Below are 25,523 nucleotides of genomic sequence, written 5' to 3'. Positions count from 1 at the left end.
AGAGTTAAGAGAGTGCAACATCAAAGACAACATTACAGAGAAATATTCAACTCAGAGAACTTAGATTAGTGAACTTAAACAAGGAGCAGAGTGGAAATCTCTTGTATTGCAACAAAAGTCAAGAAAGAATAATTAACTCTGTTCTTAAGTCCCTGGAAGAAAAGCTGTTACCCCGAGTTATTCACCCAGGGCAAACATTAGCACGTCGACTGAAAAAAGACAGAACTTCTGTAAGACATCTAAAACAATAGATGACAACTGTTCACAAAGTAACTTAACACAATGAAACTACATTATGCACCAAGCTAAAAATCAGTGACCATGTAGGTTGTTCTGGTTGTTTTACTTTGTGTAAACAGGGTATGTGACTAAACAATGTTATGAAGATCTGAAGCTTTGCTATGGCCAATTTGCCAAAGTTTAAAATGTAACAGCCAGTGTAATTCAACACAAAATGCAAAGTGAAAAGTATTTGCAGAAGTTGGGAATTAAAGCATAAAAAGCAGCAGTGTAGATATTAAAAAAATAAAAAAGCTTCTGTATATATACATATTTGGACCTACACATATATATGGGGAAAAAAGGAGGAAAACATTAGTAAATAAGCTACAATTTAAGACAAGAAAATCTGTAGCAAAGGCACTGGGTCCAGCTGATGGTGCCCAGCGAAACTGGATGGTCAGCAGTAAACCAGATGGTCACATACTGGTTCCCCTTCTGTGATGTACACTCATGTTAAACCAAGCAGTGGCAAGAAGCCAAACTTCAACTATCAAGCATTGCTGAAGAGCACTGGGAAGGGAATATTTAGACCCTAACACTGAGGAAACTGAGGTGGGAACGCCTTCATTTGAACTTGAACAAGTTAATCTCCTTTTTAAAGATGTGCCATTTGGGTAAAAAATAAAATAATTAAATCAAATAAAGAGCAGTTCTAGTATGTGCCAGCTGGATTGCATAAGGTACTTAACCAGTAAGTAAACAGCATCGTGTTCTAAAAGAACACACATGAGCTACAAAACATGATGTACCCCATGGACTTTATAATGCCATGTAAGCAGAAACTGTGAGTGCGTATCCCTTCTTCTCATTAAATATCCATTCTTCATTTTGCTTTTGTCTTTTCAGTTCCCCTTGTCTTCTCTTGCACTTCCTTTGCCACTTGCTTAGTGAACACAATGGCTGGTGCAGGCTGTTTGAATGCTGAGGAGTCAATATAGTTCATTTAAAAACAACACATAGGAATCTGGAAGCAGCAAGGCTCAGGTACTACATAATGCACAGGACTAACAAGAGATGCATGAATGAAAATACACCACAGAGCACAATGAGACACTGAAATTCAAGAAAGGTTATGGGTGGGGGGAGAAACAGTGAAACTACTCATGCTGACCTATGGGGGATGGATGGATGAATATTCTGAGAGGAAGGAAGCAAACGGAAACAAGACAGAGATGCACTGGGACACTGTTGTTTTTTTTCTGCCCTCTGCCAGCACAGCTGATGTTACACTTGTTTAATACATTTCCCACTGTCTCACTTTAACAGCCCTAGCATGCTCAATGATCACTCCCCATGGCAATGCAGTCACTGCTGACATTCCTGACTTGGATGGCATCCTGTATGCTCTGGCCAATGGGCAGAAGACTGTGCATAGATATATGGGCCCTTCACTTTAGTCAGGATAGAAAGCAACATCTGTGTTCTCCCGGAGCTAAGGTCACAGCTCACACCCATGATGTGAGGGCTACTGAGAACATTGTTGCCTTGTGTGTCCAAGTGCCAACACTATCTTACACTAAGCTAACCCTACAGTTAATAAAACTTGCTCCTGTGTCCATTCTGATGTGGTTAGACCAGGCACATGTTCCTTTTCTAAGACAGACTCTTGTGATCAACAGTCAAAAGGAGTATAAGGCACCAGTCCCTTTAGCTGCACAGCCCTGCACAGTCCTGATCCGTTCTCAAAACAGATCTAATTGTACTGTGAATTGCAGGGTCTGTACAGTAAATCTGCTTCACTTTGAAAGTATGATTCTATATTCTTCTAATAATATTATGATGTATATCTTCCTAAAGTGTAACACTCAACAGCAAAAGTCTTGCACAAGTTTCTAGTGCTTGATGTAACACAGTGATAGCAACTGGCATTTAGTATCATCCATGGAGATGAAGTGCACAGCTGGGCACTGAAATAACAGGCTGCAAAAATAAAACCTCTGCTGGTGAATCTCTCAAGTACCTGCTGTCAAAAATACGATGTTTAGGAAAGCTGGATTACATCCGAGGTCCTGAGCAAAACTTAATGCTAGCAGACACAGACCTATGTTCATTCCTCACAGCCATAACCTGTTCTTCTTTTGAATCACACAATCACCAGTGTTGGAAAAGACCCACAGGATCACCCAGTCCAAAGTTTGGAAGTTTTAGGATCCCCCAGTCTTGATTGTCCTTTGGATCTGTACTCCTTGCCAGAAGCTGTCTCTGCTCCTCACTTTCTTTCTCCATTCACACCTTAATCTCCATAAGCTTTCTTTCAGTCCCATTTTATTCTCCACAAATTCTTTTTATTTCTTCTCTACCAGATTCGGTCTCCAAGGACATCCTATTCAGTGCTCTTGAACTTGACTGTTACAGCTGCTATCTGCATCCTAGCAGCAGCCAGGTTCAGCTTCCTCCTATCCATTTCTCCATCTCATTTCCCTCAATCATTACTTACAGAATTTGACACAGGGGCACCAAAGAAATGCTGTCTCATTCTGATGCCTGGACATAGCAGGACTCTGAGCATTTAGTACTGTAGTTATTTATCCCTGCTCAGCCCTTGCAGCACCACTGAGTCACAGAATGGTTAGGGTTGCAGGGCCCTCTGGGTCCCTCTGCTCCAGCCCCTGCCCCAGCAGGGACACCCAGAGCAGGGTGCCCAGGGCCACATCCAGCTGATTATGGGAGATCTCCAAGGAGGAGACCCCCCAGCCCCTGGGCAGCCTGTGCCAGTGCTCCATCACTGCACAGCACAGAAGGGCTCCTGGTGTTCAGAGGGAACCTCCTGTGCTCCAGTTTGTGCCCATGGCCTCTGGTCCTGGTACTAGGCAAGAGGTAGAACTGTTTAGTCTAGAGAAGAGAAGGCTCAAGGGGGATCTTATCAATGCATATGAATACCTCAGGGATGACTGTAATGAAAAGAATTTCACATATTAAGTACTGAGACAATTTTGGTTTCATAAATGTTAATATATTAAAAATTACTTTGGTCATTTACATTTCAGTCAATGAAAGTTAAGTGCTGAGAACTGAAGAACTGAACTTGGGCAGAGAAAGGGAGATATCACTGTATAATATAGCAACAGACACACTCTGATTTTATAGAAAGCTGTAACTACTTACCACTGGCTTGGCTATATTAGAAAGAAGTGCTTCAAGTGCTTTTGTTTCTTCATCCTTTTCTTGAAAAACAAAATCAAAGCAAACAAAGCACCCATGAATCATTGTTCAGTGACTTTCTATTGAAACAGCTCTTCAACAACTGCATATAGACTGAAGTATGTATAAAACAACACTGCATCAACTTGCATTCAACTAGGGCAACGTAAATCTGAAAGAGCTCCCATAGTTATCGTTCACTTTGATTCTAAATCTGTTCTACAATTTAAAAGAATACAGAAAAAATAAGAAACATAACTAATAAAATCTGCCCAAATCTACACGGAGACTTGCACAACAGTAGTTTTGTTCTCTTAGGCACGTTGTTTCAATGAGAGGAGCAGGCTGCTCGATCATCCTTAATTCCATTCCATGCAAGTCAGTGTAGTTACAGGCTATCACCCAAGACTGTCAAAGCGTGGTGTTGAAACTACAATGTGCTCAGCCAGACACTGGACTTGCAAAAGATATACATATGTATATATACATGAAAAGTATCTGTTACATATATCTTTTATTAACACTTACCTTCTACTTCTACGTCTGTCTGAGAATTGCTTTTTCCTTTACCCACTGACTTGCTTTTGGTAGAACCTGTGCTTATACCAGCTGTGTCCTGTCCTTTTGTAAGTCCATTAGGTTCACTTGCAGGAGAAGGACATTTCTGAGGAGATGATGGAGGACTGTTTAATTTATCCTTCTGAGTTCCATGCCGATCTTTTAATTTTTTTTGTAACCTTTCATATGTTTTACTAGACCTTTCATCTCTAAAGTTGGCTCTTCCATGTGCAGGCAGGGTATCTAAATGAAAGTTAAATAAGCAAATAAATCATGAAGAAAAGAATGCAATCAAAAATCAATTTAAAATTGCCATGTGAGTTAAGCATATGCTTGTGTGCAAAATTATATCTATATTCCTACTATAAAACTGAGCTGTCCAGCAAGTAAAATTATACACAGTAATTGGATCTTAATAACCTGTTAGAGAAGAAAGCGTAATCTTTCCTTCTCACATCATTTTTTCCACTTAAAAATTAATATTAAAATGTTTCTATATTCTTCTGTAAGCTGTAAGGTGCAGAATAAAGCCAACACATCCTCCATCTGTAAGTACTTGATTGCAAGGTAGGAAACTTGCTCTGATGCTGAATACAAAAAATACATAAGTTTTGAGAACGCAACTAGACCTTTGTTACTTTAATTGTGTTTCTGCAGAAATCAACAGGAAATCCAGAAACCTTTGAAGAACAGAGCAACCAAAGACAGCATGTCTGGGTCCTGTAAGTACACTGGATCTGTACAAGGCAAACTGAGGCATTGCTGCAGCCCCACCAAGAACATGGCTTCAGAAAAGGTCAGTCCTACATACAATGCTATGCAGAAAAAATAATCAGTACATTTAATGGATAACTAAATAGACAAGTCAAATTAGTGAAAAGAACTTCTTCTGAATTAATAAAGTTTAGCAAGAAGACTGGCATCATCATAAAATATTTTTGTACAGCTCCCATTCAAGGTGTAGTCTTATCTGCACGATAAAGCACATATATCAACATCACAGACTCCAGAAACCAGTACAGCATCATTTTCTTTGTTAGAATTAGCAATGTTTTATAAGCTACATACCCAGATCCCCGTACATTTGGGATGTGTGATACTGCGGAATGTACTGCGTTGCCATGTCACCAGCCCCGGTTACTGGTGAGTAGATGTGACGTGGTGGAGGGGGGATCATGGCTGGGAGAGGAAGGAAGCCAGGCAGTGGAGGATGAGGAGGCCTGTGTATCACTGCGTGACCACCAGGATGAAATTCTGGAGCCTGGGGAACCACCACAACCCTTCGAACGCCATTATCCTCAATAACCTGTACAATGAGAGACCATGAACAAAGACAAGAGCTTTGTAACGAGCAAAGAATGAACAAAGCAGTAATCACAGAATCACAGAATGGCCAGGGTTGAAAAGGAGCATAATGATCATCCATTTTCAACCTTCCTGCCATGTACAGGGTCACCAATCAGTAGACCAGGCTGCACAGAGCCACATCCAGCCTGTAAGACATCCAGTCTTGCAAACAACTAGATATACTTCTGGCAATAACCTAGCTTGTCACCAGTGCCCTGTTTCCATTCTCATTCATGCACCCTGTATGCTACACTGCTCCTAGGGTTTGTTCTACAGCGTAACAGCTAGATGGCTCCCTGCAAGTGATCTAATGGGTGAAATTCACACAACAGAAGTGGAGAGAAAAAGGCATAACAGTGCCTGATCTTTGCTACATGTCCATCACAGTGCTCCAATGCTAACATGGGAGACCTCTTGTCAGCATGTAGCAGCCTCGGACTGCATCAAGCTGTTAAAGCAAAAAATACTTGGCAGGATAGCAGCCAGCCCTCTCACGACTTTAAAACTCTATGTAGTTTAAAACAAGTTGTGTTTCCTCTGTTAAATTATCTTGCATTCTGACTCTGTGAAAAAAGAGCTTTCATGGCAGCTTCTTCTTGCTGTATAAAAATCTCTGGCAAACAAGAGATGTGACACAACAGCCTTCTGCCCTGAGCCATGCTGCCAGAAGTTCTATCTCATCATGAGGGTAAATGCAGACACGTAAGATGCAGGCAGCTGAGGATTTCTGTGTACAGTACATATAGCATATGTGGGAGGGTGTCTCACACAGGCAAAGACACATACTATAGAAGTACTGAAGCAGAAAATGATCATCCCTTCATAAGGGTTAGTAATCAGCTGGAGCAGTAATGGGGTCACCCACTGAAGCACACCACAGATACAAGGAACAAGGCAAACTTATGCTCTGAGTTTTCACTTAGTATATTCAATTTGGAATCTGGAGTCAGGTTGAACATGTACATGTACACCAATGAGTAATCTGGGGCAACACCAACAGATCAGGGGATCAAAGCACTCGGTGCCAAGCTGCTTTGACCTCCATGGTTTGAGCTTAACTGAATTATGCCTGGGTAGGTCTAGTCCCATGCCCTGGTATAAACACTTCCACTGTGCCTATGACAGAAAGCTGCTTGAAGGATCAAACGTTGTTTTTGCCATTTTATCATTAGAGGTTAATGTGCATCTGGTACTTGTCAGAAATGGAATTCCTAGTTCAGTTTCCTCTGACAGCAATCTAATTTGCACATTCCCAAATCATCCTGATAGCAGAACCAATGCAGAGTAAGTGAGGACAGTCTAGGAAATGGTTATAAAGCTTTCCAAATCTAACAGGAAAGAAAAATAATGTACACATGGCTGTATGGTTCTGGTGTAAAGTAGAACAAAGATCTTTATATATAAGCAATAACATTCAGAAGACAAAAGTGTTGTACACAATGAAGTCGATCCCACTTATGTAAATAGAGCTGGAAATGAATACAAATGGTCTAAGTGAACATATAAATGCTACTTGTTTGGGTTTGGGTTGTTTTTTTATAGGTTCACTAGTTTCTTTATATAGAAACCGCCTCTTAATGGGAAAGAGTAACACTGCAAAGACACTGCTCTTAGTATCTGTGCAGTGATAGCTGGCTGGTACCTAAAGGCAGGACATAGGAACAGCCGTAAATACAACTACAACTGCTGCTTTCCAACTATGTCCTCTAAATACTGAAATGTAGTTTTCATCATTTGAGTCCCTTTTGCTTACACAAAGAAATTCCAATTTATCACAGGCTACTTAAGACTATCAGCAGTTCCAAGAACACAAACAGATTATAAACTAAGTAACTCAGCAATAGAAACCCAATTCATAGCAGCAGGGAACTTAAGGTGTGTCTGTAACTGTGCCTCTACATCCAACACCAACCCAACTTTAGGCTCCTAATAAAGTGGGTAAAAAAAGGCATCACAAGAATTATGTCATCTTAAGCTAAATAATAAGCTGAATGTATCAGCAAAACATACAGTTCTGGCTTGTTTGACAACCAAACATCACACAGAAATTCACTACAGGAAGGGAACAGACAGCTTGGAGAAGATGAATAATGATGTATGTGTTTTCTTTCTTTCTTTCTAAGTCCTAGCATTACAGTTCCAAAAGAAAAGGGAAAAATAAATCAACTCATGAAATACCTTTTATTTATGTGACATAAGAAAAATAAACGTATTTTATTCTGTTGCTCACTTCAGCTTCTAACAGAGGACACTACATTGTGTCAGTGCCAAACAGAAGTTGAAGCAAGCAGAGGTAGAACAGAACTAAATGAAAATGCATAGACAAAATGCTAAAGCTGTTCTTCTACACTGACAGCTTTAGGCTTCCAATTGCTCTCAAATTATATCTGCAGTTAGAGACTTAAAAGTACACTAAGTCTGAAGAAATCATGGAAGTTACGTTGCTGGGGGTGCATTAAGTAAAGGATAACTCAAACCGCAGCACTTTGTGCTGTTTGCAAGACCTCTATCAAATCTTTCTTGTCACAGGAACTTCCAGCACAAACCACAACAGTTGGTACATTTTATCAGCAGTAAATGTTTCGGAAGCCTTAGAAACGACAGGTTTTCCTGGACTCTGACACCTAGATGAAAACAGCAGACACGGGCTGATTCCACCTGCACTCTGAGCTGGAGAGATGTGTAGCACCATCAGCTCAGAAGTCAGAGGGCTGCACTGGTACCACTTGCTGGTATAATAAGCTCCAATGAAAGGCTAACAGGCATGTCCCAGTGAAACCTTTTGTGCAACACCTCCTGGTCACTGGGGATTTTTTCCTTGCATTTTGTGCATTACATTCTCTTCATATGGACACATTCAGTCACATGAAGACTGGACACAACACATCACTGTGAGGAAAACTGACATCGTAGAGGGCGATATTCATCTGCTCTGGTTTCCAGATCTGAGCTACTAACCCTACAGTTGTAGGGTTAACCATAGCTGAGGGAGAAAGAGATATCACCTACAAGGCCATACATCTATCTCAGCATAATAACTAACACAGGCAAGAGGATTTGTCCTTTTCATCTACCTTAAGGGATGTGTAGGTTACCTAGCTCACAGTTAATTTTCAGACATCTAAATTAGGAATCCCACAGTATTGACAAAAGCAGAGCCCCACCCCAAGTTAATCCATAGAAACATGTTACATGGTGACTTATTCTCAATGGACAGTTGCAGTTTTATTCTACATTTGCTGCATTTTTTGATCCTAACAGAACTGCTTTACTCCCCGTCTGCAAAGAAATTCCCAGCCATGAGCTATGATCATACATAAAATTATATTGGTGCCAAGAGAAAATTTCTGCTAACCCAAATTCAGCACAATGAGCTATCTGGGTCATGAACTGTATTTTATGTTCAGAGGACAGCCAGTACATCAGGATCCTGAACTAAATAAGGAACTGTACCTGTTATTCTCATGTAAGTAGTTAATATATAACTAAATGGGCACACATAAAAGCTCCCAGAGGTATTACTGGATACCTCCCATTATTTATTTCCTTGACCACAGTGATTCAAACTTGACACGTTCACTTACTGAATTAGCTGCTTTGGTTCTGCTTCCATATGACTGTCATGCAAACAAATGAAATAAGAATCAAACAAAGTGACATACCTGTGGGGCATATCCAGGAGGCACATAAATAGTAGGCACTGAACCATTTGGGGACATCATTGGAACCTGAGCAGGACCTACATGGGTTAAAGAAACATTAACATCATCCTGTACTGAGAGTTCAAAGAACATGCAGAACTGCAAAGACTCTGTGAAAAATATACAACATAATATGAATTTAAAAAGGCAATGGGCTATACAGGCAAAATTAATAGCAAAGGGCCCCCTCCTTTTAATGGGTGAGCCAGAAGGAACAGAACTGACAGACACCCAGACAAATACAACATCATGTGTTAAGGCTGCATTTGAAAAGAAACCATGGCCTGGAAAATCCCATACCTTCAAAGAACGCAGAGTTACTGTTACATGCTTGGGTTTTCAAATAGCATCTGACAGCCTCTCTCAAACACCCTTAAAGTAGTGATGCTGCCTTTGGCTACAAAAGTGAAGAGGGCTCTTCATGAGGAACTAACTGGCCTGAGAACAGGAAGCAAAGTGAAGGGAACACTCAGCTTTCAAATCATCTACAAGTGACTACAGCAGTCACACAGGTATGGATAGTATATGGATAGTGATAAGCCATACGTTAGCCATACTCTCATACTCATAGGCCATATTCTATGGGAGTAGATTAATGAGTTTTTACATACGTGTCTAAAGAAATACCAACTGAGATGTTCACTGGCATTCACAGAAGGAAAAAGAAAATTAAAAATCATTAGAATTGTTTGAGTCGGAATGGACCCTTACAGGCCATCTGGTCCAACTGCCCTGCAATGAGCAGGGACACCTACAGCTCCAGCAGGTGCTCAGAGCCCCATCCAGCCTGACCTTGGGTGTCTACAGGGATGGGGCATCCACCACCTCTCTGTGCAAATATCCTGAGCACCGTGTGCACTGCCTGTCTCCGTTCTTAAAAAGAAAAAGACAACAGAACTAGAAAAGGTCAATAAGAAAAGGCAGAAAGCTTTTACAGTGACTTTCCACCTGTTCATCAGGGCAGAATCAAGAGACTAGGATTATTCCATCTGTCAGTGGTTAAAAGGTAAAAGGGCGTGAAGAAGAGAAATAGTACAAGACCTATAAAAACCACCAACTGCCTAAAATAGGAAGATGGATCGTTTATAATTTCTGACAGACAAGATCCAGATATTAAATTAAATAAGCAAATAGAAGATTTAAAACAGAAATTGCTTAAGTCGCACCTTTGAGAACACTGTGGAAATGAATGGTTGTGTTCACAGATTTGGAGCTATTAAATAGATTGAGAGAAGTTACCAAGTAAGAGCTGATAAAAGAATCCCTGTCAGTTCATAAAGCTCAAAAGAAGTAAGTGATTTCTGTGTGCCTGCCCCATCCTTATGCTCTCCTCTTTAGTGTTTGATACCAGCCCCCGCCATTTACACAGGCAACAAGAGGGACTGCACACAGACATCTTTACTTTCCTGCATTAGAAATGCACAACAGGAACAACTGATAGAGTTTAACAATTAAAGTGAAGCACAACATAATCTAACAGGTTGTGTGGCAAGATGACAAGACTGGGATACAAACACCCCAGGCTGCAATCCAGCTCTTGGCGAAGTTTCAGTAATATTTCTAAAAGGCTCTTCATGTTAATAATTGATAAAGTGTGCTTACATTTGCAAATGGGAGGTAGTGCCCAAGTGCAAGGTGTGCTTCATCATATATGTCTACAATAGGAGATATGAGATGTACTGTTACGTCTCATTTTGCTAAGTGTGAGCTTGACAGAGAATTCAAGTTAACTATGTCTGAATGCCAAGAGTGGGAAAAAGGAAGAAAAAGCATTCTATAAAAAACAAGGCATGTTATCCAACTTGATCCCACATGCTGTAACAACTCTTTCACAACAGGATACAAAAGCCTTAAAATATATTACCTTAAAAGAATCACAGCTTTGTTACTGATGAAGTGTTAACCCACAATGGTGGATGGAAGAAAACTGTTAAGAATGAGGTCTTAATCGAGTGACTGAACCATGTGAAAAGCAAATAACAGAAGGAATACAGCCAACTTTAGACTGAGAACTGAACCTTCTTTGGGGTTTTGCTCAAGGGAAACTCAAAGATGTTTCAGTTGAAGTCTCTCCTGAGTGTGAATCACTGCAAAAGAAGTGATGGTTGCATGAAAAGCAGTGACCAAGATGAGGAGTCTTTGGATTATTACCTTATATTAATTCAAAGATGTCAGCAGTAGCAGAAACATATTTAATACAAGTTGCCATACATTGAGAATTAAGGCCACAATTACTTCCACTTTTATAGCAAACACCCTGTGCTGAGAGGATGAAGGAAGCCTAATGTGAACCGCTTGTTACTTAGTGAGCCAGTGTCTGCGTTGGGCTTTAATTAATCGTTACATTCAGACAATATTTGTTAGGTGTTTAAAAACAACTCAGGTCCAGGTGAGTAAACTATCCTCCTTTCCAAAGATCACTCAGCACTGAGTGCTTTAAGTCTCTCTCCCAACAAACAAAAGCAGCTATCTCCTGTGCTGTACAAAGGTTGATCCACAGAACCATTTCAGCGTCCCCCAACTGAGCAGCCACACAAATGAAAACATCAAGGCGTGTATGGATCCTATATATGACCCTAGAATGTAGTTCAGTTTACAGTCTGAAAACCTGCACCCCAACTTCAGCATTTTAAAGACTCAAAATTGATGAAAACGTGTTTTTAATATTCAGGATGACTTCTGCTATGTTTCTGAATAGACTCTGAGATGAGGTTAGATCATATAGGAACATTCAGGAAAAAAGAAAGCACAGGGGAAAAAAAAGCCGATGAACTACATTTCTTTTAATGAATACAGGGTCTGCAGTGAAGTTATGGCACTGCAGGAGGAATCCCCACGCTTTTATGCGGTGTCAGAGGCACTGTCAGACCAACAGTGAGTTCTGTGTACCATCCACATCACTGTGTGATGAATGTTGATGCGTTTACTGCTCTAAGAGGCCTCGAATCTTCTGTAATACTTTCAGTTACACAAGTTCTCCCTCTGGAGAAGTGGGGAGGAATTACTGTGGGAGAAGACGAGCTGCATAGCTGTGTTTGATGCTTTATTCATGAGAAACGGCTCATCGGATGCAATCAAGGTGTATTTAACCCAGTGCAACCCAAGAGACAAGACACATCACTATACTATCTCAATGTATCTTCCTGAAATTTGCTAGTTCACTGCTACAAAGGGTAAAGCTCATAGAAAGCCTCTCGGTGAGCATCTCGCCTTCATCAAAATCAAGATAGAACTCATGTAAAACTTGGAATATTTGTGGAGAAAAGAAGAAAAAAAAAAAAGGGGGAGATGAATACAAGCTCGCAGCAGGAGGGAGAGCCCGTCTCTCAGAGAGGCCTGGGCACTCTCCCACCCTCGTTGTGCCCATGGCGGGGACACCACTAACAGCACACCTGCACGCAGCCCGGCCGGCTCCGCACCAGCACCAAGGCCTGTCGCAGCGGATCGCTCTGGAGCCGCCCTCCCGGAGTCCTTCGCGATGCCCTTCCGGGGCAGCACCTCCCGCACCACCGCCGCCGCGGCCCTCCCTGCGCCCGCAACGCTGCCCCGCATTAACGCCGCACGGCCGCCCCTCCGCACCGCTCCCAGCCGCCGCCACGACCCCCCTGTGCCAGCGCCAGGCCTTACCGCTCATGTCGGGCCGGGCCGGGCCGCGCTGGCGGCTGCTCCCGGCACGGCACGGCACGGCACGGCACGGCACGGCACGACGCGGCGGGCGGAGCGGCGGGCGGGGCGCGGTCTCAGGTGCGTGCTGCCCGCTCCGCCCCGCTGCAAGGAGGCAGTGCCCGGGGGAACGCCGCGCTACAGCTCGGCTAGCGCTTCTTTTTTTATGACCGCCACTTCTCGCCGCTGGTACGAGCCGGGCGTTCAGCCTTGGCTTTTCGTTAATCGCCATAATTAAGGCGAAAGGGATTACTTTGGGCAAATCCTTCCGTAGGGTTTAGCTCCAGATGAACCGGCCGGCACACGGCACGGCCGGAGCTCCGGGTGCGAGGTCCGGCCGCGAACACCTTTGATACTAATCGGTGCGGATCCCGCGGCTCATGGGCGCTGCTATACATAGCACGAGCCTAATGCGAGCGGCGATGAATCACTGCCATCCCCGGGAGGAAATAGCATTCAGGATTTACGGCGGCACATTAGGTTAACTATGTCTCCATAACCGAACACCCACACTTTGACATCACACGGGCGATGATATGCATCGCTGACGCAAGCGCTGACAGGATCAAACACAAAGGCCACGGCGGCAGAAACAATGGAGTGCGAGGCTGACGTCGCAGCGCCCTGACACGCCGTGGCCAATCTATAGACCCAGATGCCACAAATAGTTGCACCACTGGCTTTTACATAACGGCCAAGGCCTCAGAGTTTTATTTTGGGCTCCCAGCAGCAGCAATTAATCACAAAAATCCGAGAATGGCAACAAACAGGAGGGCTGCATTTGCCTCGTAAGATGTGCCTGGAAAATACTGAGAAATCGGTGCTTCATAGGTTAACGGGTACTGAAAGGTGTCACGAGGATCCAGGAGGTTGACCTTCACTGGGTGTGATGTCATCAAAGCAAGCAGTGACAGAAGGAAAGCAGACATGGAACTTACCCCCAGCTCAGGCCTAGTGAAGGAAAGGAAGGCACTGGAAGCACTGCAAGGGCAGGGGCAGGCAGAAGACTTCAGTTTTCAGTGCTGTCAGTTGAACATATTCCTTATGCTCTAAATTGATCCTGACAAAACAATCCCTTCCCCCATCCATCTGTCTGCTTTGCCCATCATGGCTGGGAACAGCCACTGACAAAGCGGGAGCCGTAATTTAAATGTATTAATTGACTATAGATTCTATCAGTGGGCCGGAGGCTGGAAAACATGAGGAAAAGTAAGGTAAAATGTTCACGTGGATCCGTGCAAAAGCAGGGGGGAAAAAAGCATCAGTTTCATTCATAAAGGCTTTGGAATAATGGATAAGAACTAAAAACCTGGCGGCCTAACTACAGTATTTCTACAGATTCCATCTTAATGAAATCCTGATCTTTCCCATGAAACCATACATATGTATTGAGAAAAAAGGACACAAAATCCCTTCTCATATGCAAACGTGCAGAGATGACAGATTCCCATAGCACTTTATCATTAATGCAGCTATCAGTTTTCGTTTATAATGGCCTCACGTACACTGAAAGGACAAAGGTAACAATGGTTTCTGTGTTCAAATAATAAACGTAGCTCCATTACAGCTATTTCTAAACAGTGACCACTGTGCTATTCTTGGTTTAAAAGAAGCCTGCAAACACACATTCAAACAGTGTGAGCCTCACCAGGAACTTCCATATAGGAGCTTATAGAAACATCAATTTAGACTTTCTAGATAATCCAACAGCACCAACTTGTAAACATCCTTTGTGAACCAACATCAACTTCATCTTACTTTCATTTAAAAAACAAAAGCCAAACCAATAACCCACAAAACAGTGAATCAAAGATGCTAATGTGGAAACACACAACACAGACTTTCACTGTGCAGTCAAGATTATTAAACTGCTCAGCTTGCTTTGCTGTTTTAGCTCTGGGCTAAGGGCTATTACTTAATAGCTGTGGAAGAGTTATGTCAAAAAATTATGTTCTCTCTCCTTTCTAGCCTTCCAATTGAAGTATCAGGTGAACCCTAAGCTGTTACATTTCAGAGGGGGTTAGTTAAATGTGATATACCATTCTTAACACAAAGAAGCTTTGATGAGTATGTTTTTATTCTTAGCAGTAAAAATAATCTGGACTGACAGCTTTGTGTCTTAGCTTCTTCTCAAGGAGAGTAATTTCTCAGCACTTATGCTGAGCAATATTGATCTGCAGCTTCTTCAGAATAATATTTAATATATGTGCATAATGCTTAGTCGTGTTCTGTTTGATTCACAAGGCAGGATAAACCACAAGTTAATTATCTATCAGTTGTTACCACTAGAATTTGGGTATTTCAGACAGTATTTTTAGCCCCATAAGCACTGCAGATCAGTAAGATCCAAATGGTAAGCGCTACTGCTGGTAACCGGTTGTGGCTGACAATAGCAGGACACGGGGAAATTGTTTTAAGTTGAAGGAGGGAAGATTTAGGTTGGATGTTAGGGGGAAGTTCTTCACTAGGAGAGTGGTTAGGCCCTGGAACAGGCTGCCCAGGGAGGTTGTGGATGCCCCGTCCTTGGAGGTGTTCAAGACCAGGTTGGACGGGGCCCTGGGCAACCTGATCTAGTAAATGTGTATGTTTGGTGGCCCTGCCAGGCAGGGGGGTTGGAACTACATGATCCTTGAGGTCCCTTCCAACCCGGCTCATTCTGTGATTCTGTGTAAAGGGTGAACGGCACCAGTGAGTCTCAGCAGCCAGCAGCTCCCGGCGAGTAGAAAGCTTCTAGAAAAGAGCACATTGATTCATAGAAAAGTGATGGTGGCAAGCACAGACATCAACTTCTTTTCTTCCCAGGCTGGTTGCGCCAAAAGTTATGTTGGATAATGATTTGAAAAGGTCTTTTTGGCACCATTATACTCAAGCTATTATACTAAAGGGTTATTTTTTCTGTACACGCTTATCTGACTACACTGACTTCAAACTAGGGGATAAAAGTATGTCATAATCTGCTGCCTCAGAGTGGGCTCTGGGAGAAACCCCTTCTCCTCTGCGTAACTTTCTTAATATTCTCACTCTCGAGTTATGTAAGTGAATATATGTATGTATAGCATGTGTATATATCTACACATACATATCTGCACATAGATAATGATTAAGAAAAGCAACAGCACATACGTAAATGCTGAACTGATTTTACCAAACTGCAGAGCGAGGCATTTCAAAACACAGGAACTAATGGGGTTAGGCTGTCTGGTGAAAAGCAGGCCTAAATATTTCTCTCTGCAATGAGAAGAAGCTACTAACAGCATTGATTTGAATAATAAAGTGACAGAACTCAACTGCTCTGACCCACTGAAACTTTACTCTTCTCCTGAACATAAGTAATTCTTGCATTTACTGCTCTGGCCAGATGAATAGATGTGTAAAACAATGCAAACCAAATGGAAATGGACATCGGCCCTACAAGACTTCCTCTCTTCACTGTCACAATACACAACTATTTTTCATGCCCAAATGGGAGATGCTCACTTGACTCAGCCAACATGAAGACCCTACTAAGATTTCATTTTCAGAAGGAAGCGTTCAGATGTAAGCTTCTGAGCTATGAAATAAATGTTGGAATAATACTTTATTACACAGTTTCAGAGCATGAGGGAGAAAATCACTCCCTGAAGCTGACGATTTGAAAGGAGACATTTGGTAACGCACAGTCCTTCTGTCATGGTACAAACTGTAGAGAACAAGCCCCAAGCAGACAAATTACACAATAATGGCATATGACAAAAATGAGACATAAGACCAAGCTGAAAACATCTGATGTTACACACCTTACACTCTTCAACATTTAAAGCAAACATTTGGCTTCAGCAAGGTGATTCACAGGCTGCCTTGGGAGGACAGCTCTGTGCTTTTGCACATTTATCAGGAAGCAATCTCATACCAAATGACACAAGTCATTAAAGGCAGGCAGTGTGTCCTCTAGGAGATATCTGGTTTGGACCTGCTCTATTGACTCTTGCCTGATTTCAGAGTATATCAAGGTTTCTGTTAGGAGATTCCTATTGTCAGAAAAGATGTCTTCCTATTCAGATGGTAGTTAAGCTGAATTCTGAGCTTCTAATATGTCTTCTCCCAGTGTGGAAGAATGATATGGACACCAGATTATAAAGCCCATCTCACACACACCATCACCTCTGCTGAAGATAGGCCACTAGGAAAGTGAAACACAGCACATTAAGTTTCTGTCCCTGCTACGGGACACAGTTAACTCCACTGATCACGTTTCTAAATGCAAAATACAATTGCCAACCTCTGAGAGGAGAACTTGAACCAAGAGTTCACCCAAACTGTATAGGAATCTCTAGAAAGGCAGACTGACTTCCTATACGTTTCTCTATGGTCTTTTTTTCTTTTTTTGGGGTGGAGAGAAAGGGAAGAAGCCATCTCCAACAGACATGGAGAGATGCCTCAATGTGGCACCTTCCATAGTATAACAGCCAGGGGACTCTGCTGGAATCTGGAACTAAATCTTCAGTGTTGGTGTGCTCTGTAAGGCTATAATCCTCAAATCTCAATTCCGGGTGAGTGCTTTAACCAATTTCCTGTTGCTGCAAGAAACTGTATTTTTGGAGAAACCTAATATAGCCTGAGTAAAACAAATAACCTGTTTTGCCTTTAGAAGACAGAGGCAACATTCACATACTGTTTCTTTATTGTCTCTGCTCCAGAAGGTCTCAGATATGTGGTTTCTGTCTGTTCTGATGCAGCCTGTTTTGTATAATCACAGAGTTGTAGGGAATCTGCAGTCAAAACAGCAGGAATGGATTCAGCGTGCCTGCTAGGATTAGGTTGTGATACAGCAGGTGACCTGGATTACACTGTGACTTCTGTAGCTAAAACCTCCGGTTAAAACTAAGGTAGAATCCAAACACTGTGAACGCAACTCCTACGACTGGAGTCTAAAACAGCTATTACAGGGGATGCTCTGGAAAGAAGTGGAAATAAAGGTTGAATGAAAAACTATTGAGCTTGAAAATTCTTAATAACATAGCAGCAAATGTGATAATAAGCTTCACCATTTTTAAATTATGACTTCGGAGTCTGCTAATGACACAAGGTCAACAAACAAGAATTTTCTCGTTCAAAAAGTTTTGCAGAAATCTGGACCCAAATTAATTAAACCCAAATCAGAGCACGTATTAGAAAACCCTGATGTTCTCAAGTGAGACACAGCAACACAGAATGGAACCACATATGCTACTAATACCTGTGGCTTCTTCCTCAGTGAAATGTTTCTTCTATTTCATTCAGACCACAACTTATTCCAACTAATTCCTACTGCAAACCTTATGTTTTTGTTAGTGTGGTTTAGTAAAGAGCACAAAATGTCACAGGCTACCTAATGAAGTTGCTGTTATCTTTTAAACTTGTTTTAGCATTTGAAATCTGTATCAAGTTGAGGTTTTTTTGCATCTCTTATGTGACAAAGGACCCTTAATTCTCCACAATGAGCTCCCCACAGATCCCTTCAGCAAGGAATTATTTTCTCCATATCCCCAGAAAGTTACTACACGGGGAAAGCATGTAAGCACAGACAGTAAGAGTATCTGTGACAAAGGCTGTTTTTGATAAAAACCTTTCACCAAGGTTAATAAATATGTATTATCAGAAAGACAACATCTGGTGAAGCAGTAAGCAGGGACCAGACACAAAGATAAGCTTATGCTGCTGCAAGTGCTCCCTTCAAACTCAATTTACTCTGTAACCAAATACTTTTTCGAAAGTAAAATACCCACCGCTTTGGCAGCCAAACTGAACTCAGAACCAGAAGGAACTATGCAAGGAATCTGCTTACCTGTGCTGAACAAGAGGTCAGGGATGAAGCAACTAACTTAGCTTAAAAACTGCCATTCCAAACCAGACAAAAGGGAAAAAAATGTACTAAAACAGCACAGCTACTGACCATACCATTTGTATTGATCAACATACCTCACTTCTAAGGAGCTGAGACAAGAAAATTGCTTAACAGATGGAAAGTAGATGCGTCCTTTGTGTCAAAACCTTTTTATATTGCTTCCCTGTTGTCTGGGTGTAGATGATCTACTTTTTCTGTTGCTGGATCACTGGGGCTAAAGGACTGAAAAACACTTAATGAATCAAGTCTATTCCCCTGCAATTGCTGCTTCATTTCTCTTCCCTATTATCATGCATCAGGATCCATCACAGATGGAGTGTATATAAACGCATCAAGACCAATCTTAAAAACAGTCAGTTCTTTTACCTGTATGTCTCCCTCAGGGATGCTATTCTTGAACGCTGCTCCTAAGGAGCCAGGAGGTTTCTTGTAATTAGATAAAATTTATTCATAGCCTTTTGACATCTACTTGGCTTTCAATCAGCTCTAGCATTAATTTTATTATTATTAGTTTTTAAATCCCTGGTGTTTACTTACCTATTCCTAACAAAACTCATTTTTTAGCAAAACAAGCCAAGCTCTTCTAGTCTTCTTTCATAAAATAGGCTCCTGATTCTGAATATCTTAATAGCTCTTTTCTGCAACAGCTAGAATCAGTTTCAATTCATCTTTTGTAAACATGAATTATCAAAGTACAGTTGATGTCTCAGCAGAATCCTATAAAATGCAACTGAACATCCCAAGCTGTACAACCAATTACTGTCTGATGCATTTTACGATCACAGTAACCTTTACAGACACATTACACTGGAGATAATACTTATCTTGTAAGCGAAATAGCTTGCCTGCTTCCTCCTCCTCCTTATCAAGTTTCAAACAATGAGATCCCCATTTATAATTTATTAATCTTATGCGTGACCTTGTATAGCATGTAATTGCCTTTCATCCATTTTAGGGGTACAACACTCCTTTAAACAGTTAATACATGCTTTTCTTGCTCTTTCACCATTTCTGGAATATAGACTTCCCAGGCTACTGCAGTTCCCTGGATTGCCATTTTAGCTCAAAGATATTTCTGGAATACCTTGGTAGCTGAAAGACACCTGAGTCCATTACTTACTGAGTAGCTAAAAAGGAATATATTCACATTCTAGGCTATCTGCGCATCATGCTTCAGCATTCCTTTCCTATTTTCTCCTCAATTGCAAACCTTAAAAAAATCCCCACTGGATGAGTAAGATTATATTGAATCTGCTGCAGCTCTTCAGAGATACAATAAGAAACATTCTGTACTATGCTTTGAATTCCATAGTACGGAAATAGGAAACACGCAAGTACATGGCATCAAGACTCTACTGCATTCCTTTCATTCTTTACACCTGTATTTCCCACTTCTTTTATTTACTTCCTTCTAGTCCTTTTGTTTACTTCCTACTGGCCTTCATATACTCCAAAGCTACATCCTATGCAGGTACAGCACTACCTCACTGACATTCAACCTCGTTTTCCACGTGACATTTTCCCAGACACTTCACACCTTTTCTGGCTCTGTGAAGTTGCACAGAAACATTTACCTGCCAATCCAATACTTACCCAGATACAGCAGCGCATCACCAGCACCCAACAGGAAGATTCAGAAACCTACAATTCTGTACTTTAGAGAAAAATAATAAAAAAATAAAAGAATCCAACACCTTCTACTTAACTGCTGTCACCAAGATGAAAGTAGATTCTTTCCCATCATAAATAATGGATCGGGTTTTTTTTCTGATGAGAGGATGAGACTCAGTAAGTGAAAAACAATGACAGCAAAATGAAACTCTGGGAACATAATGTACACTTAGAGGGCTAATATGGGCAAATTGGTGCTCTGGGTGGTATTTTTAAGACCTGTCAGAAGATGAACCAGGGAAAAAAACCTACAGGTAAAGCTGTGTGGGTATACGAGTAAGATTCCTAATCTAGCATGTGTCATATACTCTGCTCAAAAATCATGCAAAAAACTTGAAAGTGTACATAGTACGTACCTATATTTCCAAGGCTCTTTCCAAGTCCCCTTTCCCTCCCTTTTTATGCAAAAATTTTATTGTGTAAGAATTAGAAGGGTGTAGTGAGCATAAAAACACACCTTTAACAAATATACTGCTGAAAAGGCTACATAATGACGGACTATCAGCTAGCACAGAAAAGCACTGTTCTAACTCATGTTGGCTAGAAGTCCATAGTAAAAGCAGTCTAGCCAACAATCAATCTCAAAACCTCAGTGCTTGCAGGTATTGTTGTATCTATTTGCAGTATAAATGCGGGAGTGGAAGTAATCTCACACGACAGTCCTCTGCAGCTTTGTTCACTTTTAACAGGTGATGAGTCAGATGGCTTCTCAAATTTAACTATCTGCTTAATGATAGATGAGATTAAACTTATTTTATCCTACAAAGCGTTTCTGTGCCTGATCACAAAACAGTCAATAAAACAGAAAGAAAAAAATAAGAATAAATGCAAAGTTAAGTATTTTTGTTAATGTACCAGCAACTTAGGAGTCTTACTGAGATGTCTCTTGACCACATAAACCATAAGACTGAGCTCTTATGGGTGTGCAGCCTTTCAGAGCAAACCCTGTTCAAAGCTAAAATGGTTAAGGCTGCAACACAGTAAAGCACTTTAAGACAGTCTGTTGAAAGGCAGCATTTAACACAAGTTCTTGGAAGATAAAGGCTGGTGACTCTGTAGAAGCACTGGATTTTTTTCTCTCTCTGATATCACCAACTTTCGTTCTGATTCTTGGAAGAGAGGAATGTGATATCAATAAGGTATAGCTCCCTGACCTCACAGTTCTTCCCCTGGTTTGAGAATTTCTCTCAGTCCATGGCCCTGCTGTAGTCTTTATTCAGCTCAGTCCTACTTCAGGTGACCTGGACTTTCTATGTTTTATTCACAGTAACCTACTCCTACCTTACTGAAAATACAATTCTGTATTACTCCTAAGAATTACCCATGAAGCAGCAATACAAACTTCCCATTCTTTGTACTTCCCATAACTCCCTACTTAAAAGAAAAAGGAGATGGGAACGGGTGAAAAAAATGACTTCTAGGTCATTTCAACTGAGATGTAACATCATTTTTCAGTCTGCTAAGTATCAAAACAGAGTAACTACAAGTTTTACAGAACCAACAGGAAATTTCAAAGAGAGGTTTTGTATCACTATAGAAAGTAAGACAGGTGGCAAGCTACCTTTTCCCAACAAAACACTGAGTTGTAAAGAAAGCTCTTTCTTCAGTTGCTTTGGGAGTCACATTCATCCCATCTATGAATACAACAGTCAAAATGATCCAAGGGAAATACAATATACATAATATGAGGATAGTCCCATATGTCCAGCATCAAAGGGAAAGAAAGAGTAAAACAGCTGGAAAAAAGGCTACTGGAAAAAACAAATTGAGAACAGGCATGGAAGATAAAACCATATGCTCACAGAACAGCTGGTTAATCAGAAAGGAACGAGTGTGTTGTCAGCTTTCTAGGAGCACTAACATCCATTAACTTGAGACAATTCTCTAAGTTACAGGGTGCCCTACAGCCACTTGAGAAAATCACAGAATGGCTGGGGTTGGAAGGGACCTCAAGGATCATGAAGCTCCAACCCCCCTGTCTGGCAGGGCCACCAAACTTCCATGTATATTAGATCAGGTTGACCAGGGTCCCATCCAACCTGGCCTTGAACACCTCTAGGAACAGAGCATCCACAGACTCCTTGGGCAGCCTGTTCCAGGACCTCACCACTCTCCTAGTAAAGAACTTCCCCCTAACATCCAACCTAAATCTTCCCTCTTTCAACTTAGAACCATTCCCCCTTGTCCTACTATTATCGGCCCTTTCAAAGAGTTTACTCCCCTCCTGATTATAGGTTCCCTTCAGGTATTGAAAGGCTGCAATGAGGTCACCCCGCAACCTTCTCTTCTCCAGGCTGAACAAACCCAACTCCCTCAGCCTGTCCTTATAGGGGAGGTGCTCCAGCCCCCTGATCATCTTCGTGGCCCTCCTCTGGACCCTTTCCAACAGCTCTCTGTCTTTCTTGTACTAAGGGCTCCATACCAGCTGAGAAAGGCCTTCCTTTAGGCATAAAAAGAACAGCAGCACTTTGGGCAGTTGCATGTGCAACCAGTGAATGAATCTGGCCTTTCAAACTTTATGTGAAGCTGCATGTAATTACGCTGTTTCTTAATGGCTTTAAGTGGCTGAACATACACACTTGTAATTGGTCTTTAATTCACGTTAAACAGTAGCTATTTATATCTGTGCACAGTTAGCCTATATGTTTGCAATGGCCTTGTTATCTTCCTTCCCCTCATTTGGATAACAAACTGCTTTAGATGTAGAACAGATTGCTACATGAATGTCTGCAAAAGGAAGAAAGGGAAGTTATATCACCACAAATTTAATGAAGTTCAAAAGCGTCATGATCATGTAAGCCACGCAAACTGACAAACCCTCAGTCATCTAACAGTCAAAAAGACTACAACTACAATCGTCTGCTATTAATAACACACTCACAGCCGTATCTTTCAGGACATGTGCTGCTGATTCATCCATTAGGGGAAAAAAATAATCAAAACTGAGAGCAGAAGCCTGCCTGGTCTTGAGGAAATGTAATGGCTGTGAGAGCTGCCCCAGAGCCATGGAGATGTTGGGTTCCTACCACTATGCACAGCTACCATGTGCCTGACAGTGGTCCACCAGGAAACAAGGCAGCCAAGACTACTTTCTGGAATACTAATACAACAGTAAATAAAAATGAATTAACAGTTATTTTTATTTAACTTTAAGCCTTTGATAGCAGTCTGAATGCTTTCACAGCTGCAGCTATACCTCAAGAATGCAGCAAAACAGCCTGAATCTCAAAGGGTTGAACTATAAAGAAACATCCAGGAGTTTCATCTAACAATCTGTAGCACTTCCAACAGATGACACACCATCCTGTAATTCTACTGCATGTATTGCTGAACGAGATCTAAAAAAAGTAGCGCTTATGCACAAAGTTCTAGTCCAATTACAGTATGTGGGGATCCAGTCAGTACAGATAGTGGAGCCCAGAGAGCCATTCAGTTCAAACTAATGTCAGCTGAAAAGCACTGACTACACCGTAGCTAGTGACTAAACCTTCACTACTTATAATGGGAGCTCAGATCCAAGGCCACATATAGAAACACACATTTAAGTACCTAAAATTAGATGTCTTGAGCATGCAGCTGAAGCACTGAATCTCCAGAAACTTCCTACAGACAGACTGGTGCACTCAAAAGAGGAAACAGAGGAGGGAACTGAAGAAGATACAAGGAAAGATTAACTGATCAGAATACATTAGAAAATGGGGCGTGAATTGGAGAAACTGAGTATCTTATAAGGAATATAATAAATCATAAACTCATCCTTTTCAAAACGTGCAAACTAAGTCAATGTTGAATAATGTTTAATAGGATGAGAAAGTAACAAGAAAGAAGCATTACAAATGTGACGTGTCAAAATAAAGATATTAGACCTGTTTAACAACATTTCAACCAGAAATCAGAGATAGAAAAACTAAGTTTTCCCTAAAACACTCTAAAACAAACATGACTAAAGATCTGAATTTTTCCTTCTAATCTGTTTTCAAATTTGCAACTGCAGAAGGTGTTATGAGAAGCCTGATCTGTTTTTAATCAAACCCTTGTCATGTTCAGTTTATTCAGGGAACGGCATGCTTTAGAAACTTAGTAGAAAAGCAGCATGATCAAGTCAGCTTTTCCAGCAATAGCTCCTTGGGGTATCACTCATTGCCTCTTTAAGAGCTGAGGGAGACTGAGGCCATCAGCTCCCCTCCAGTTATCAGACTTAACCTAGGATAAGGTCAGGCAGTTCCCACAGAAGGGAGTGCGCCCTCCTTAAAGGTTAGTTCTTATGGCTGCTCTTAGAGCAGAAAGAGTCAGTGTCAACAGACTTTCAGATTGCTACAGCTTATTCCGGTCAGGGAAATGACTTTGTTTTGTGTTTCCTTGCCAGTTTCATTAATAAAACTGATTTTTGAGAGATGGTTCTCTCTCAGCACTGCCCTATTGCAAAAAAGACTACAAAATCAAGCCGGTATCTATGTTAGTTTTAATTCAGCATAGTACTACTAAAAGAAAAGCTGCAGCAGTAGGGTTTAAGAGCAGATTTTCCATGCCCATGACAACCAAAATTAAGGACTATATTTGTCCTATATGACAAAGCCAACGTATGAGCAGCAAGGACTTAAATTCACCTTTTTTTTTCCCCTTTATTTATCAGAAGGAGTTTTCCTATGTCTCATTCAACCTCTATGCTAATTTACCTATACAAAATTTGCAAGGGCAGTCATGCACTCTGTTCATTACTGTAAGCTATCAAAAAAACAGCTCCCTGCTTACAGTTACTTTGGAATGCAAGAAGGGCAGCTTCTTACTTCCTGTGGCATGAGATATTTCCAAATCAAGGGACTATCATCCTTCACAGTCACTCTCATAGAATAGCTTGGGTTAGAAGGCAGGACCTCAAGGATCACCAAAATCCAGGCCCCTGCCACAGGCAGGGCCACCAACCTCCACATCTGGAGGCTGCCCAAGGCCTCATTCAACCTGGCCTTGAACACCTCTCCAGGGATGGGGCATCCACAACCAATCTGGGTAGCCTGTGCCAGCACCTCACCATTCTCTTTAACATCTTGCAACAAAAGAGGTCGAGCCTCCCCTGCAGTTATACTCACACATGGCTGACTGATACCAACACTGCTACACTTAGTTTGACTGTGGGAATCAGAAAATGCAAACAGTCATATACATTTTAGAAACTGCTTCATATTTTAAGCTATTTCCAAACTGAGCTGATTTAAATTTAAGCTACTACTAGACTCAGCTTTGAAAATCCTCATCAAAGAGTTATGTGGGCTTTTAGTCACTGTTGCTTGCTGCGATCT

The 25,523-nt window shown here is 41.4% G+C and overlaps 1 protein-coding gene across 7 annotated transcripts in view; it reads right to left on the bottom strand.

Moving 5' to 3' along the window:
• The window catches only part of FNDC3A (fibronectin type III domain containing 3A), a 99,206-nt gene that overhangs the window by 27,364 nt on the left and 46,319 nt on the right, over nucleotides 1-25,523 (bottom strand). For 6 of the 7 annotated variants that reach the window (XM_015851815.1, XM_015851816.2, XM_015851817.2 and 3 more), the window contains 4 exons: nucleotides 8,991-9,067; nucleotides 5,050-5,287; nucleotides 3,952-4,224; nucleotides 3,388-3,446 (listed from right to left, as the gene is read on the bottom strand). In XM_015851815.1, the coding sequence (XP_015707301.1) occupies nucleotides 3,388-3,446; nucleotides 3,952-4,224; nucleotides 5,050-5,287; nucleotides 8,991-9,067 (647 nt within the window). Of the gene's footprint in view, nucleotides 1-3,387; nucleotides 3,447-3,951; nucleotides 4,225-5,049; nucleotides 5,288-8,990; nucleotides 9,068-12,656; nucleotides 12,702-25,523 lie in introns of those variants that run through there. The other variant, XM_015851820.2, reaches the window with a different exon arrangement.

The sequence above is a fragment of the Coturnix japonica genome, chromosome 1 (genome assembly GCF_001577835.2).
Source record: "Coturnix japonica isolate 7356 chromosome 1, Coturnix japonica 2.1, whole genome shotgun sequence".
In the NCBI taxonomy this organism is placed as follows: domain Eukaryota; kingdom Metazoa; phylum Chordata; class Aves; order Galliformes; family Phasianidae; genus Coturnix; species Coturnix japonica.
Note: the sequence above shows the minus strand (reverse complement) of the source record. Positions and strands in the feature narration are given on the sequence as shown.